Source organism: Trachurus japonicus, chromosome 21 (assembly GCF_045865225.1).
Source record: "Trachurus japonicus isolate A0001 chromosome 21, Traja_1.0".
In the NCBI taxonomy this organism is placed as follows: domain Eukaryota; kingdom Metazoa; phylum Chordata; class Actinopteri; order Carangiformes; family Carangidae; genus Trachurus; species Trachurus japonicus.
In genome coordinates, this window is record NC_140927.1 from 24,510,311 (window position 1) to 24,525,255 (window position 14,945).

Sequence of the window (14,945 nt, forward strand, 5' to 3'; positions counted from 1 at the left end):
ATAGTTTGACAAAACTATTTATCTCGCTGTTGCTCAAATTGCCTCCTAGAGGAGTAAGTCTTACCTGTGGTGTGTGGTATGGATCGTGGACAGTGGGACAGTCCTGTTCAAAACAAACAAACACCGACACTCATTTAAAAAAAAAAATGTTTAGGAAAAGGGATTTAGATTTTTGACAAAGCAGCAGCCACCACAGCTGGAGGCTGGATAGAGACATTTAACTGCTGAAAGTGTCACCAAACAAATCTGACTGTCATGAAGTGACAGAGAAAACCAAATTAATGAAACTCTCTTTGAGACAGTTAAATGTGAAAATTGTGGGATTAAAGCGTTTGGCCATTAAAATGTATTGTATCTTATGTTTGGCGTCTCAGCTGTGGTGGCTGCTGAGTAACATTAAAATGTTTTGTTTTGTTGTTTTTTTTAACTCTGTAAACTGACAAAGACGGTGCTGAGAAGAAAGAAAACCCAAAGTTAAGCTTCAAAAGATTTGTAATGTCACAGATTTTTCTTTTTCTTTGAAATTCAAATGTACTTGAACACTACATTTACTTCCTGAGATTAAAAATAGGATCTTCTAAAATGAATATATTTCGTGTATTAGTTTGGCTACATTTCAGAGCATGTTATGTCTTGAGTTTTTTTGTTCTGTTTATTGGAGGGTGCATGAAAACAACAAGCCAAAGTCTTCAAATGTCACTGATTTTCATTTGAATTGGTAATCCAGCCCTTTGTTTGTTTCCACAACACCAAAATAGGTAAAAAAGAAATTGCAGTGTGACAGATGAAGCTTCCACTTTATGTTGAATAAATGCACATTTGTTCAGACGGTTTATTTTCTGCAAACGGTTTTGAATATTTCAACCTCACTGTTTCTCACACTTTTTATCTGAAGCTACAGTTTGCTTCTTCCACGGCCAATTTCACACATCATTTACACTTTGTGCCATGTTTTTTTTTTTTCATATGTTGATTTGTGTTGCCTATCATGGGATGTACAGTGTGTGCTGTATCATTTATCTTTTATTCTTTTCTTTTTTTTTGGAAAAGCTTTTGTCACTAACATTTCTCCCCTGTGATCTATGCAACACGCTCTAATTGTCCCCTGTGTTGAAGCTGAGTAGGTGATGTGGACTGATGTTAATGTGTAAATACTGTAAAAAAGAAAAAAGAAAAAAAAAAGAGCAATGGGTCGGATATGCAGAGGTATGTGAAATAATCAACAGGACAGAATGGAAATCATGCTAAAATAATGTAATGATGAATGTTGTCAGAAATATTTTTCTATATTTTGAAATCATTAGAAAAAAATGGACAAAAATACAAAGTGGGAAAAGCTGTCAGAAGAACACTACAAAGGGAATGTTTTTATTAATTTATAAATTCTTTGCCTAGCAATATCGCTGTTGTCCTCGTCTCCTTTCTTTATTGTTTTGTCACTATATTAACTTAACACTGAGGGATGAAGAGCATTAAACAGATCTACTGTGAGGTTCAGGTCACAGCTCAGTTTCTTCTTGAACTGTCTTCACTTTCAGAAATTTTAGGTGACTGAAAATATAATATGACATAAATCATTTATAGAGCACTAACTTTTCAAGTTCAAGTCTTTTACACAATAAAATTTAAATGGCAGTGGTGCATTAAAAGACCGAAAAGAGGGTGACAGTAAAGATAAAATATGTAAATGAGAATAAAAAACAGAAACCAGAATTCATTAAAAGCCAAACTGAATAAATGGGCTCTCAGCTGTCATTTTAACACGTTTGAACTGACGTTTACATCTGAGCTGAAATAATTAGGCAATTAATTCATCAATCAACAGATGATTAACTGAACAATTTTGATAAGTTAACAGTTTAAATACGTTTTTTTCATGTTAGAAGTTATTTTGTTTCAGCTTCTCAAATCTGAAAATTGCCAATTTTCTCAGTCTTTTTGACTATTTTCAGTAAAATTGATCAATTGAAAAAAAAAAAACCAGTGGATTAAAGGGATAGTTCACTCAAAATTGAAATTTCACTCATTATCTACTCACCCTCATGTCAACTAAGGGCTGGGAGAAGTTTCAGAGTCCTCCGTGCCTTCTCGGAGTTACAGCGGGGCTCGGCGCAGCACTGCATGTCCATATGACGGTAGCAAACGGGGCTCCCTTTTCTTCGTCCAAAAAGACACACCAAAAAACATCCAAATACCTCCATACTGCTCGTCTGTAATGTCCCTCTTGAAGCCCCAACATGAGAAATTGTTCAGAAAAAAAATTAAATAAGTCTGTATTTCAAGCTTGTTTGTAGCGGAAGCTCCCGCGACTGCAAATCGCGCGAGATTCAGGCAGAGCAACACTGGGAGCTTCCGCTACAAACAAGCTTAAAATATAGACTTATTTAATTTTTTTTGGAACAATTTCTCATGTTAGGGCTTCAATACAAGAGGGACATTACAGGCGAGCACTATGGAGGTATTTGGATGTTTTTTGGTGTGTCTCTTTGGACGAAGAAAAGTGAGCTCCGTTTGCTACCGTCAATGGACATGCAGTGCTGCGCCGAGCCCCGCTGTAACTCAGAGAAGGCATGGAGGACTCTGAAAAGACACGAGGGTGAGTAGATAATGAGTGAAATTTCAATTTTGAGTGAACTATCGCTTTAATTGATCATGTAAATAAATCACCAGTCCATAATAGACACATGACTGAGAGCACAGAGTGTGACAACATATTAACCAGCACTGGACATCAGTGTTTGATGCTGATGCTGAGAAACTGAACCCCTAAAACGAACCATGACAGGAACATTTCCATTAAATCTATTCTCACAGGTGAATTCTGCAGCCTGAAAATACATTTCCTGCTCTCCTCCCGTCTCGTCTGTCACTCTCTCTCGTCGACTCTTAAAATGAAATACACAGCAGGAAATAAGTCAAGTCTAAAATACACAGCTTGAAAATTGAGGAAAATGTCCAGTACAGTGTGGATGCACACACACGAACACACAAACACACAGTTTGCATACACAGGAAACTGGAGTCAGCTTGACGGTCTCCTAGCAACAGCCAATGAGAGGGGAAGCAACAGAGAGGGAGTAAAAGTGACAGAGAGGTGAGATGTTGTGAAGAGGAGTGGAGCATGGGGTCATAGCAGCGCTGGTACCTGACGACAGGTAAGACACTGAGAGATTTGTGTTGTTTTTTAATCAATGTACAACTCATGTTTTCAAGGTTTCACCATATACATTACAATTTAATTTAGATTTTTGCTTGATTTCATGTAATTATTATGACAATGCAAATGTAGAGTATCATAATTTACAACAAATTTAAATCTTTTCTCTGTTTTTTCATAATATTTTAAGTTTAATCATTGGAGACGGACATGTAGTAGTTGTAGTAACACTATGATGCTCATTGGCTGCTGTCCAGTTATCATGAGCTCCAACAAGATGAGCAACCGGACCCTCCTCTCATCTATAATGTAGTCTGGTAATCTGACCTGAGATCTGTTCCGTGATGCACAGATGAGAAGAGTGCCTTCATTTATCTTCGACATAAACAAGTTCACAGTGAAGTTACATTACTTCATCACAGGCAGCTGCACAACAACGAGGAAAAGAAACAGTCCCAGAGTGTTCAAGAGTTCAAGTGCAAGTCAACACAAATGTTCCCAAAGTATCAAAAGTACAAGTTTGAATAAGAAAACCTTCACAACACTTAATTATTAATGTGTTAGGTAACTTATACTGCAGGAAGTAGACGGGAATCCTTTAACTATTTATAGCTCTGATACAAATGGCAGACCAATTCAAATTTATTAAATACACTCATAATATGTGAACTGCTACTTTGACAGTCTTATTTGAATATGCCACAGCCCCTTTAATTCAATCAGCATACAACTATCACAACAAGCCAAGGCCAATATGAGTCAAGTGATTAAATGTTAGTAAAAGAAAGTGCTAAATTTGCATCTGGCTGATATTATATTGTAGGCAGTAATAGGCAGTGAGAAGGTGCAGGTGAGACTCAGGTAACATTACTTATCTTATTTTACCTCTAACTGCTCGTGCTTTTAACTATGTTTCAATTTATTTATATTCTGATATTCTGTTATGTTTTTGTATGTTTCAAATGTCTTGTCTTCTGTCCTTGTGTGTTTTATGTTTCATCTCGGCTATATTGTAAATGAGGTTACTCCTCAATATATCTCCGAGTTTAAATAAAGGATTGAATGAATGAATGAATGAATTAAACAAGTGCAATGATGAGAGCTTTGATAATGACGTTGCAGTGACACACAACTCATAGTAGAGTTGATTTACTCAACACTAAACTAAAACTACAAAAAAGACAGTTCAACAACAAGTTTAACAGGATACAGACACTAAAATGTTTCACAATTCAGACTCTGACATTGGGAGTCTTCACATTCAGTACAACTGGACACTTCCCGTGATAGTGCAGTCAGTAACAGCAATGACCTGAGGAGGGAATATCCAAAAATATAGAATCTGACAAGAAAGCGCTGACTATCATTGTAAGCCGAGCATACAACAAGATTTGAAGCACTGCTATTAAATTAGGTCATAGAAAGAAAAAAAGGCATAATATGAAGGATTATTATATAGGCTACCCATGGTGCCACTCACAGTTAGATCAGGGTCTGTGTTAAAACACTTTATCGGACAAGCAACGACATTCAGTAACTCACTTCTGACGAATAATAGAAGTCATTTAAGTTTAAGCTAAGTACTTAAATTCAAAATAAGTATTTTTTCCACGCATTGATTTGCCCCCAAAAATGGAAGAGAAATTGAGAGAGAAAAAACTATTCAAATGTCGATGAATGAACTTTCAATTATTTAAACGAGTGCCCTTTAAAGGCTAAAAATACATGATTGAGGTGATGATTTAGATTATATCTACCAGTTAGGTTTCGGTTAAATCCTGGTTTTGTAGGTTGAGTTTAGGATTTAAAGCTGCTAAGGGTGTTTAGGGGGAGTTTCAGTCTAGCATTTTTAAAATAAAAAAACGATGACAGCTTCATCTCCCTTTAACAAAATGTGACACATGACTTTATTGAGCTGTGGCCCTGACAGTGAAGTTCACTAAGGCACTTCCCTGTTGGCCAACAGGGTGCACCATAACACTGAAAAATTAATTTCCCTCTCAACTGAACGTGCCAAAGCCTAGACAGCCTGACAAACATGTTAACCTTCATGTTACCTTCACGATTATTCCACTTGGTACACTTCATGTTCAGTCACTGAAAGAGACATAGACTTCAATAAAAGATTTGTATTCACAGCCACTCAAAGGAGGAGAAGTACTATTGAATTCTAGACAAACAGTGTATTTCTTCGAAACACTCATATTGTACAGATTTTCATTTTGTCAGAGGTTTAAATGACACATTTACACCTATTATTTTCCACCACTTTCATTTAACTGCGTAGGCCTATAATATTTTGCCACTTCTGTAATTTCCATCACATGCCCCATATTGTTATTATGATACACTATTTATGTTTCTTTATCTTCACAACTACAGCAATTACCCTTAATTTAGCCTGCAGTCACTGTTATGTCTGTGTCTGTGTTTCTTATTTACCTTGATTAAACTCAGACAAAACACAGTGTTGAAGGTCCAACAAAATGATAAAAACACATCAGCCTTCAGTACTGTTGAATGAGTTATGATTTTAACAGACATTGTGAAAAACAAAAAATTGACACCAGAAATTTGCTAATTATTATTGCTCTCAATTTGAATATGATTGCTGTTTTGTAAATGCATATTTTTTTTTAGAGATTTTAATTTAGAGATACTTGTTATAATAAAAGTAATATACACTGTTCCAGTGTGTGAAAAAAAAGACTGTCTGGGGCCATAAATTTCCTAATGTATTCCCAGTAAGAGTGTGCCTCTCTGTTTATTATATGATGGCTCCCCGTGGTTCCAGTGTTATCACAATACATCACACCGAGGACAGTCATCTCTCACTGGCGTTTCTCCACATCACTTTGTACTGCTCATGCATAAAATATCAAAGCGGAGTCTGTTTGCAGAACTGGGGAGTTGAGAACTATTGTTGCGCTGACACTCCAGCTGTCTCTTTACCTCCCACTCTTGCCCTCACTCTGGATGCTTCTGGCTGTCCGCCGCCATTTGAAATGCTAATGGATTTTTTCTCGGTGCGAAACTCAAAACTTTGTTCCTTCTCTACGCTGGTTCATTCTGCCCACATTCTTGTTTCTCTCGTGGCCTTCCGTCATACATGGATCACCTTTCCATAAGCAGCTGCTCACTTGGCAGCATAACAATAGCTCTAATAATAAAAGACCTATATAGTATCTGGTTAAAGGAGTTGTAACTCAGTCGTCTCAGTCAGTAGAGCGTGCTGAATTTGTCACACATTCCCCTATGAAGGAAACCCTGTCTGAAGATGGTCATTTTCATTGTAGTGAAATGTTTCATATTTGTCACAGACACAGTTGTTGGCACAGACAGGATACTGCATATAATACTACTCCAGTACAACAACACCACAGGTCACAAACTCAAGACCAATTCAAACATTTTAACTCTATTTAAATGGGATATAAAACCGTAACATCTCTTAGGGATATAATTTACGTGACTGGGGTCACTCAACACAATTGTTATTACTAATAATACTTAGCTGACTATCAATGCAACTTTGTAGAACACAAACATGCTGGCTCTTTAATGGCTCCTCAATCAGCCAACGTCAATGTAGGACATTCAAATGAACAGTATTTGTTGGGAATGTGTCATATTTGCAGTATTACAGTTTTAGAGGAACATCTTTCTAATGGCCATCTTGCAAAACATGAGAAACATTTTGTATTACACTGACAGTCTTTTGGATTGTGAGTCAAAATGCTACAAGAAAAGTTCTGAGATTTGGTCAAACAATGTGGAATAGTCAATCAAATTGTTGGGGGATGAATTCCTGCAGTCTTTAGTTGACTTTGTATGATGTTCATGACTTTGTTAAGTCTATTTATTTCCCTTTACTTTGTTTTTTCTGCAGGAACTCTGATTGATTGCTTGAAAGGAAGTGAACATCCATCCATCTGTAATCATGTTTGTGGGAAGTCATTTGAGTAGCAGTCCCACCTCCCCTAACCAAGCCCCCTGCCCCAGCCCTGATTGCCAGTCAGATGGTTCTTTTTTGCCTCAGTCCCCTCCATGTTGGGTAACACAAGCTCGGTGCGACCTTGCCCAGGCGGAGGCAGAGCTGCGTCAACTACAAGAGCGCCACACAACTGAGACTGAATCTGTGAAGCGAGGTGTAGAGCGGGCCATCCTGGGAGCGAGGAGAGAGGAGCGGCGCCTGCTGGAAAGGGTGGAGCAAGACCATCGAGACACTCAGCAGCGTCTGGAGCAGGTCCGCAGGGAGAACATGGCAGCAGCGCGAGTCAGCCAGTCGCTGTTGGACCAAAGGCTCCGCAAACTGGCCCAACTTCAGCAGCAGATCCAGGAAGTGGGTCAGCAGTCAGGTCTGGATCTAAGTGGGTCAAATCAGAATCTGCTGCTGAAGGAGGTGACAGAGTTCTTACAACCCTGGGAAATCTCTGTCTCCCTGAGGAAAGTGAACTTTAAACCCAGCTCGCAACCAAATGCTGTTACCTTTGGTGATATCCGTGTGCAAGAGCAAAGCCTGAGCCTTAATGTCGGAGGTTGTGGACCACAGGGACAGATGTGTGCTTTACATTCGCAGGAGATTAAATGTGGAGATTCAAACCACCAAGATGCTGCGGGAGAGAAAAGCACCCAAGGACAGGGGTGGATATCACCAACAGGCAGGGTTGTCAGAAAGATCAGCCTCTCGACCCGGAGTGATGTGGAATCAGAGGAAGAACAAAAGCTCTCCTCAACAAAGATAGGTCGCTGGCTTCCTAAGTGTGAACAGTCTGACTGGGAGTCATCCCATGATGATGAGATAGAATCAGCCTCCTTTCAGCCACAAGGAGAGGATGTATTCCTGGCCGTCCCTTCTGTACTTAAAAACATGGATAATGAAGGAAAGGAACAAGTGTACAAGGTCAATACTAATAGAAAACACTATTCTCCCAGGAACCAGAGGAGGTCACTTTCTGCAGCCTCGACCAGGAGGCCGTCCCCTTCACCAGAACGAAGACGAGAGCATCCTAAGCTGAATAATTGCTTGAGTTTAGACAGCCAGAAAGGTGGCAAAGGAAAAGTTGGTTCAGATTCCGATAGCAGGCTTTCGAGGTATGGCCACAATGCTCTAACATCTCCAAAGATGACCCCAAGAGAGCCTCTGACCAGCCAAAGCTGCTTGGACCTCACCTCCAGGGGTCGGCCTCACTCTCGCCTCAGCCAGTCCTCTGACGAACACTCTCTTGGGACGCTGGGTGACTCCGGCCGAGCACCATCGCCAACTGACAGCCTTGATTCCAACTATACTTTCATTGTTAGTCCATCTCATGAGTACAGCATGAACAGAGGCTCTTTGAGCTACAACTGCCGTCTATCAAAGTCCGCAGTAGACTTGACACACAAGACCCGCCCTCTGATCAGTGGTGGGTCAAATGAGCAGGTAGGAGTGTGGAAGGTGAAGTGTGGCAACTTTAACTCAACCTCAGCCTCACCAGCTTTCAGTAGGGGGCATGGTGTCTCTGAGATGGGACAGACCTTTTCGTACTCTTCATATAAAGGTCATAACAGTCCGCACCAGCCACAGAAAAAAAACATAGCATCCCATTCAAAACAGCCCCTCGTGGCCAGGTCTTTATCCATGTCTGTAATTAATGGTTCATCTCAAGAGTCAAAGAGAAGCAGAGGAGACAGAGGAGAACCAACACTGGTGGAGTTGGAGGAGGAGGGAGACCCATCTTTTACAGTATTCAACCCCACAGGAGTTCATCTGATCAGGCAGTTTGGGAAGCAGGGTTCGGGCCGGGCTGACCTTACCCTGCCAAGTGGTATCCACGCCACACCACAGGGCCAGCTCTTTATAGTTGACTGCGGAAATGCACGTGTTCAGGTTTGTGTTATCAATAATACCACATACAGTATTGCTACCGTAAGTTCCCAATTATGTTGAAACTAAATCTAATCTTTGACACAGGTGACTGACCCTCGGGGCAATGTCATCCAGCAAGTGACCTCCCCAACGTCAGATGGATCTGCAAGACGATGTCGGAACTACTTTGACATTGCTGTTAACGCGAAAGGTTTGATTGCACTAAGCTGTGCAGCAGAGCGAGCCCTGCTTGTGTTCAGCCGGCACGGTCGCCTGCTTCAGACCTTTGGAGGGTCGGGGTGGACCACTGCAAAAGATGATCTAGAAGCTCCAAGGGGCGTGACAGTAACAAGACTGGATGAGTTCTTGGTAGCCGACATCCGGAAAGGTACCCTCATTGCCCTGAAGCTTGACCCTAAGACAGGCTCTCGTCGTGAGCGCACAGTGGTGACTGGATTCCATCGGCCCTACTTAGTGGCAGCTTGTTTGAGCTCAGGCATGATCGCTGTGTCTGAAAGAGGTAATGAAACGGGTCGTGTACCTTGTATCAAAGTCCTAGAGCCAGGCTGGAACACCGTGAGAGTTTTGGGTGTATGTGCTGGTTTGGGACCGGTCCTGGTTTGCCCCTGGGGCATCTGTATTGATAAAGATGGTAATGTGCTAGTAGCAGACTGGGGGGAGGAGCATAGAGTCTTGTTATACCCTGCAGAGGGAGTGGGGTGGCCCATAGTAACCCAGGGCTTGAGTAGCCCACGTGGCCTGACCCTACTACCAGAGGGACAACTGGCTGTGTCCGACAGCATGCACCACTGCGTTAAGATATACCAGTACAAAGCGGTGCAGGGCTAGAGTGAGTTTATGTTTAAGTTCATATGATCCAAGACAAATATGAATGCTCATGCATGAACTACCACAATTTATCACAGTCGAAAAGACTGTTTCAAGTGGAACAGCAGAGATTACTTTCTTATTCAGTGTGGCATTTGTATTTTGATGTGTTGAAATGAGAATGGTTTGACCGTTTCTGTGGCGTCTTGTCATGATTGGCTTTAGTAATTCTTGCAAATTCTACAATTTTTCACGCTGTCACTGCTCTTTCCTGATGAGTGGAGCTCGCTGGCATTTTTTCAGTCCTCCCACTCCTTTCTTTCACCATCAGTGTCTGTCATGTATATCCACCGCTCTTTGATGGATTCTGCATTTAACACGAGGATTCACTGATGCCAGAAAATACATGGTGTTTGAATCATCAGCAGTGAAACCAGACTGCCATCCAAATTCTCCTCTCTCAAATGTGTCTGTTAATAGCAGATGTTTCATACAGGAGACCATTGCTTATTTAGGACCAGGCAGGGGTGCAAGGAAATTTGTACCTTTTACTCCACAACATTTATCTGACAGCTGTGGTTCCTCATTACTTTTCAGATTATGATTTAACATTCAGAATTAGATAAAGTCACAGTCTCACTGTCAGCTAAAGAACAGACTGTGTCTACCTTGTTTTTGATTCAGTAATGCATTTCTGAAATTATCCAATTTGTTAATTAGTGTAAGAAATGGGAAAAGGTTAGACAGTTTTAAACCTCTGTAAGAACATGTATTCCCTCAACAAATCTTGGAGCATAACAAACCCTCAAAAGATTTCCTCTGGACACAAAAACATATTGGTGTAGTTAACTCCTATCGGGATTCAACAGAATAGTTAAAAATACAAAAAAAAAAATACTGTTGTGAAGTCCACACATCAATAATTTAACAGACAGAGTCCTGTCTTTTGATTTTCACTACTTTTTACTGCTTTTTATTCTTCATCCTTTTTACTTTCCTCAAGAACCACTTTCAATTTGAGACTTGAAAATGGATTTTTGCTATTCCTCCACTCGCTGCTTTTACTTTTGGAGTGCTTTCCTACCACTTGGATTACATCCAAAATGTTTCAGTGCTCTCGTGCTCTCTCAGATTAAGCCATGACATGTTACAGGCCTGATGTCTTAGCAGGGTGCATAGTCGTGGGTGTGAGCACTTATTGGTAAAGACGAGCTGCTTTAATCTCTTATCATTTTTGCTTTCACGACTGCAGTATAGAGTAAAGACAGATAATTATGTTATAATATGTTGTGATGACTGTTCATTTGTTAACAATAAATTTAAAATGTTGAGTGAGTGATGTTTTTATTTATCACAATATTTCAGTTTTATTTTATCTTACTTGACAAAAAGTTTTGTAAATCCTGCTATTATAAATCTTCTCATCCGGAGAGTCAACAAAATTACAAATCTTCCCCTGAAATACAATAGTGGACACACAACAACCTAAAAACTATCTTAGGCATATTAGTTTGTATTGTAGCAATAAATGTTCTAACATTACACAATATATTTTAGGGGCATTTGAAAGATATTAATGTTTCATTTTTATATGGCATCAGAGTATTTCAAATGAATATTGCATCTAAAACTGTATTCATGAATAGAGAAAACTGATTACAATTGACAGCATAAGAATAATTTAACATTAATAACAGTTGTTTATTTGATGCAATATGCCAGCAATGTCTGGGTTGGAAACAAGAGTTGACTTGTGCAGTAGGCTACATCAAACACAATTAGGATTTAACACGGGTGAAAATTAATAACCACAAAATGAACTTGCACACAGAAAGAACTGAAGGAGGAATCTCTTGGGATCAACACCTACTTATCTCCTATCTGTTGCCAAGTGAAGAATAACATAAGAGCTTTGTTTGCATTGCAAGTCATTTTCCTGCACATCTGAGAAGAGTCATACCAGCCTCTTCACTTCACAGATCGAACCATCAGCTAATCAGCAGTTCAGCAACCCCCTCTCAGTGCAAACGGCACAGCTTGAAAATGTGCTGTGATTGCTTAGCAGAACATGACAATTACTGTCTGCTGAAATATACAGTATAGTTTGAGAAAAATGATTTGGAGCTGGATCACACAACCAATGTTTTAATGTTGTGATGTCCATGGATATCTGCAAATAGCACAGCAGCAAAATTAAGGAGCACATCTTTGATCTATAGGGCTACATCATGTTGGGAGCTTGTTGTCAATGCTCATCAAATGTGTCAAGTATGTTTTGACTTTTTATTAGGCTCTATAAGAACTGTGTACCAGCTTGTACTGTCACCTCCTAACAAACAAACACAATTTTTTTATCCCTGATGTAACAAACTTACTGCCTCCACTCCACCTTGAGCATATTTCCGTGCAACCTGTAAGCTTTATACAGCTCCTCTACTCCCAGACACTGCAACAAACCTTTCCACATCTTATTCATAATAGGTACTGTCCTCACCGAATCAAAGACCAGATATTCATAATTCCTGGACTTTGCAACTCAAGTGGCACAAGGTGAGTCCATGAACCACTCAAGGAAGCAGCAGGTGGGGTATGGGAAATCAAATACATAATAAAAAATTGTCTTTAAAATTTCAAGTTCTTTGTGAAAGTGATGGTGATTTGACCCAAATTACATGAACACCTGAATTGCAGCTCCTCATCTGAATGTCATGACCTGCTGTGTGGACTGGTATCTCACCTGGGCATGTCTACTTCCTTGGAACGCTCTACACTTCAGCTGTGACCAACTAAAAAAAACACAATAATAAGTAATAAGTGATAAAATTAGTGAAGTCTAGACTGAGGATCATATCGTTCTGGCTAATCTAATTTGCTATCACTACTCAGCCCATCAAGCAAAATTCAAACAATTAGCCCTACACTAAGCGTGTAAATGGCACATTGCACAGCTTTTTCAAACAAGCTTAATATTTTACTGGGTTTTTGGTGAGCGCATGGCAATTTAGTGCTGACCATGTCTATTTCCTGGAAGTGCTCCACATTGTTTCTCCCTTGAATTAGAGTATTTCCGGGCACAACTGTGCTCCACCAATGGCTATGTGTATTTGCTGGAATTGTGCTACTCATTGTTAGCTGTTCACTTAGCAGAGTGGACATAGACACATTGTAAAGTGATACAACTATAGGCTACTAATTGTGTCCAATTCATAAATTGAAAACACATGTGAAATTTGAATATTTAGCATGGAAATATCTCTTTTTTTCCAGCAGGGTGACACCAACATACCTGAGGGGGAGGGTGTGCAGGTAGCCTACTTATCTTCAGACAACATTATATAGATATATAGATATACAGCCTTTTTTTTTTTTTTTTTGCTCATTTGAACTGTCAAAACCAGTTTAAACATAACGTATGTTCAGTATTAGATTTATAGTCGCCTACCCTGAACTGACTTCCCTTCCTGGACCTACAGTTGACCCCATAGTCTTCATTCTTGTCTCTTCATTGCATCTCCTTCTCTGCAGAGAAAACCTTCCTGTTTCCATCTCAGCAGGCCCACCTGCTTCCCATCAGCTGTTGCCTATCCTGTCTCTCCATTGTCCTCCAGTCTGCGAGCCGCCTCGTTTCCTAGGCAGCTGCTCGATCTGTCATTCACTTTTCCTGTTCCTTCTCTCAGCCCCTTTTTCCATTTCACCATGCAGACATCTCGTCCCCCTTTCACTTGACCAGCTCTATGCACAGTGAACAGACACTTCCAGACAATCTGTCCATTCTTTTTTAATCAGCTGATTAAAACATTATAACCACTGTTGATGCACTCCTGAAGAACAAGTTGAAAAGCCTTTCACAAGCTGCCTGATGTTCAAATCCAAGTAAACACACTTACCATATAAACTCTATACTGGTCTATAAGATAAAAAGTTTTGCTTAAATTAAAATGTGACATAAATGCTTTTATGTTGTGCTCACTGTATTCATTGATGCTGCTTTAATTCACACTTGCGCTGTGGAGGAAGAATTATGGAAATGACTGGGCTCCTACGCACAACACACCAACATAAATACCAGATTATGCAGAGTAAAGTGCATTTTCACAGTATAACAAGCTCATAGTCTGATTCTGATAATGTCAAGCAAATAAAGAATATGACTGTTAGTAAGGGCATTTTAGCAGATATTTGACCAATCTGGGAACTAAATCCTTACCAAGAAATTTCTTCACAGTTGTCTTTAGGAACATGCGTAGTATGACGTCTTAAAATGTTGAAATTCAACTCCTGTGGGAAACCCCCTAAAAAACGACTCAAAGTTGGGGTACCCGTAACTGGATTTTTGAACATTCCGTAATGTTAAATTTGGCCTTAAGTAACTTCTGAGGGGTCAAACTAGGGGTTTTTCATGATTCTGAGTTGATCGCAAACATTAGTTTTACACCCAAAACACTCCTTGGTGGAGAAAAAAACAACCACACCCACTTTTCTTGTTCATCGGAACCCCCATCACCACCACCAATAGAATGTATTACAGAGAAGCCATTCCTTATCATTGCAGAGGTTGTGTTACATAATACTACTAAATACTCAATATAACTTTTTTTCTATTTTTTTTTTCTATTATATTTCTACAGACCCTCCAGGATTTTGTGGTGTCGCTAAATTTATTAAAAAAGTTATTATAGATGTAATTTATTATGCAGATCGGTAGCAAACAGCGAGAGAGAAAAGACAGTGGACATGCACCAGATTTCACATACCAGCAACAACTGAAACAAGTTTGTTCGAAATGGAGATAGGAAAAGCACAAAAAATACACAGTGGTGCTACATTGATTGCAAACATGGTAATGTTAATCTGCACACACACTGAGCATCAATCTCCATCGAGCATCCAGGCTCTTTTTGAAGAATGGAAAAAGATAGATGTTGCAGTGTGTCACAAACTTGTTCATTCCAGCTTGGGCCTATTGCTTGGTCATGACCGTATGGTAGCTGTTGCAGTGTATTATGGGATTTGTAATGTGAGTAATGTGAATGCTATATTGGTGGGCCATTATTAACATTATAGGGCCATATAAAAGTGTCGCAGGACAGATCTGGCCCCCAGGTTTTTGAC

At 39.8% G+C, this 14,945-nt stretch overlaps 1 protein-coding gene across 1 annotated transcript; it reads left to right on the forward strand.

The window, feature by feature from the left end:
* Positions 1 to 3,063: 3,063 nt before the first annotated feature.
* On the forward strand, positions 3,064 to 11,163 carry LOC146965322 (uncharacterized). The gene is made up of 3 exons (XM_085765737.1): positions 3,064 to 3,155; positions 7,047 to 9,026; positions 9,111 to 11,163. Exons 2-3 carry the CDS (start codon positions 7,098 to 7,100, stop codon positions 9,852 to 9,854), a joined length of 2,673 nt encoding a protein of 890 aa, XP_085621863.1. The 5' UTR covers positions 3,064 to 3,155; positions 7,047 to 7,097; the 3' UTR covers positions 9,855 to 11,163.
* Positions 11,164 to 14,945: the final 3,782 nt, after the last annotated feature.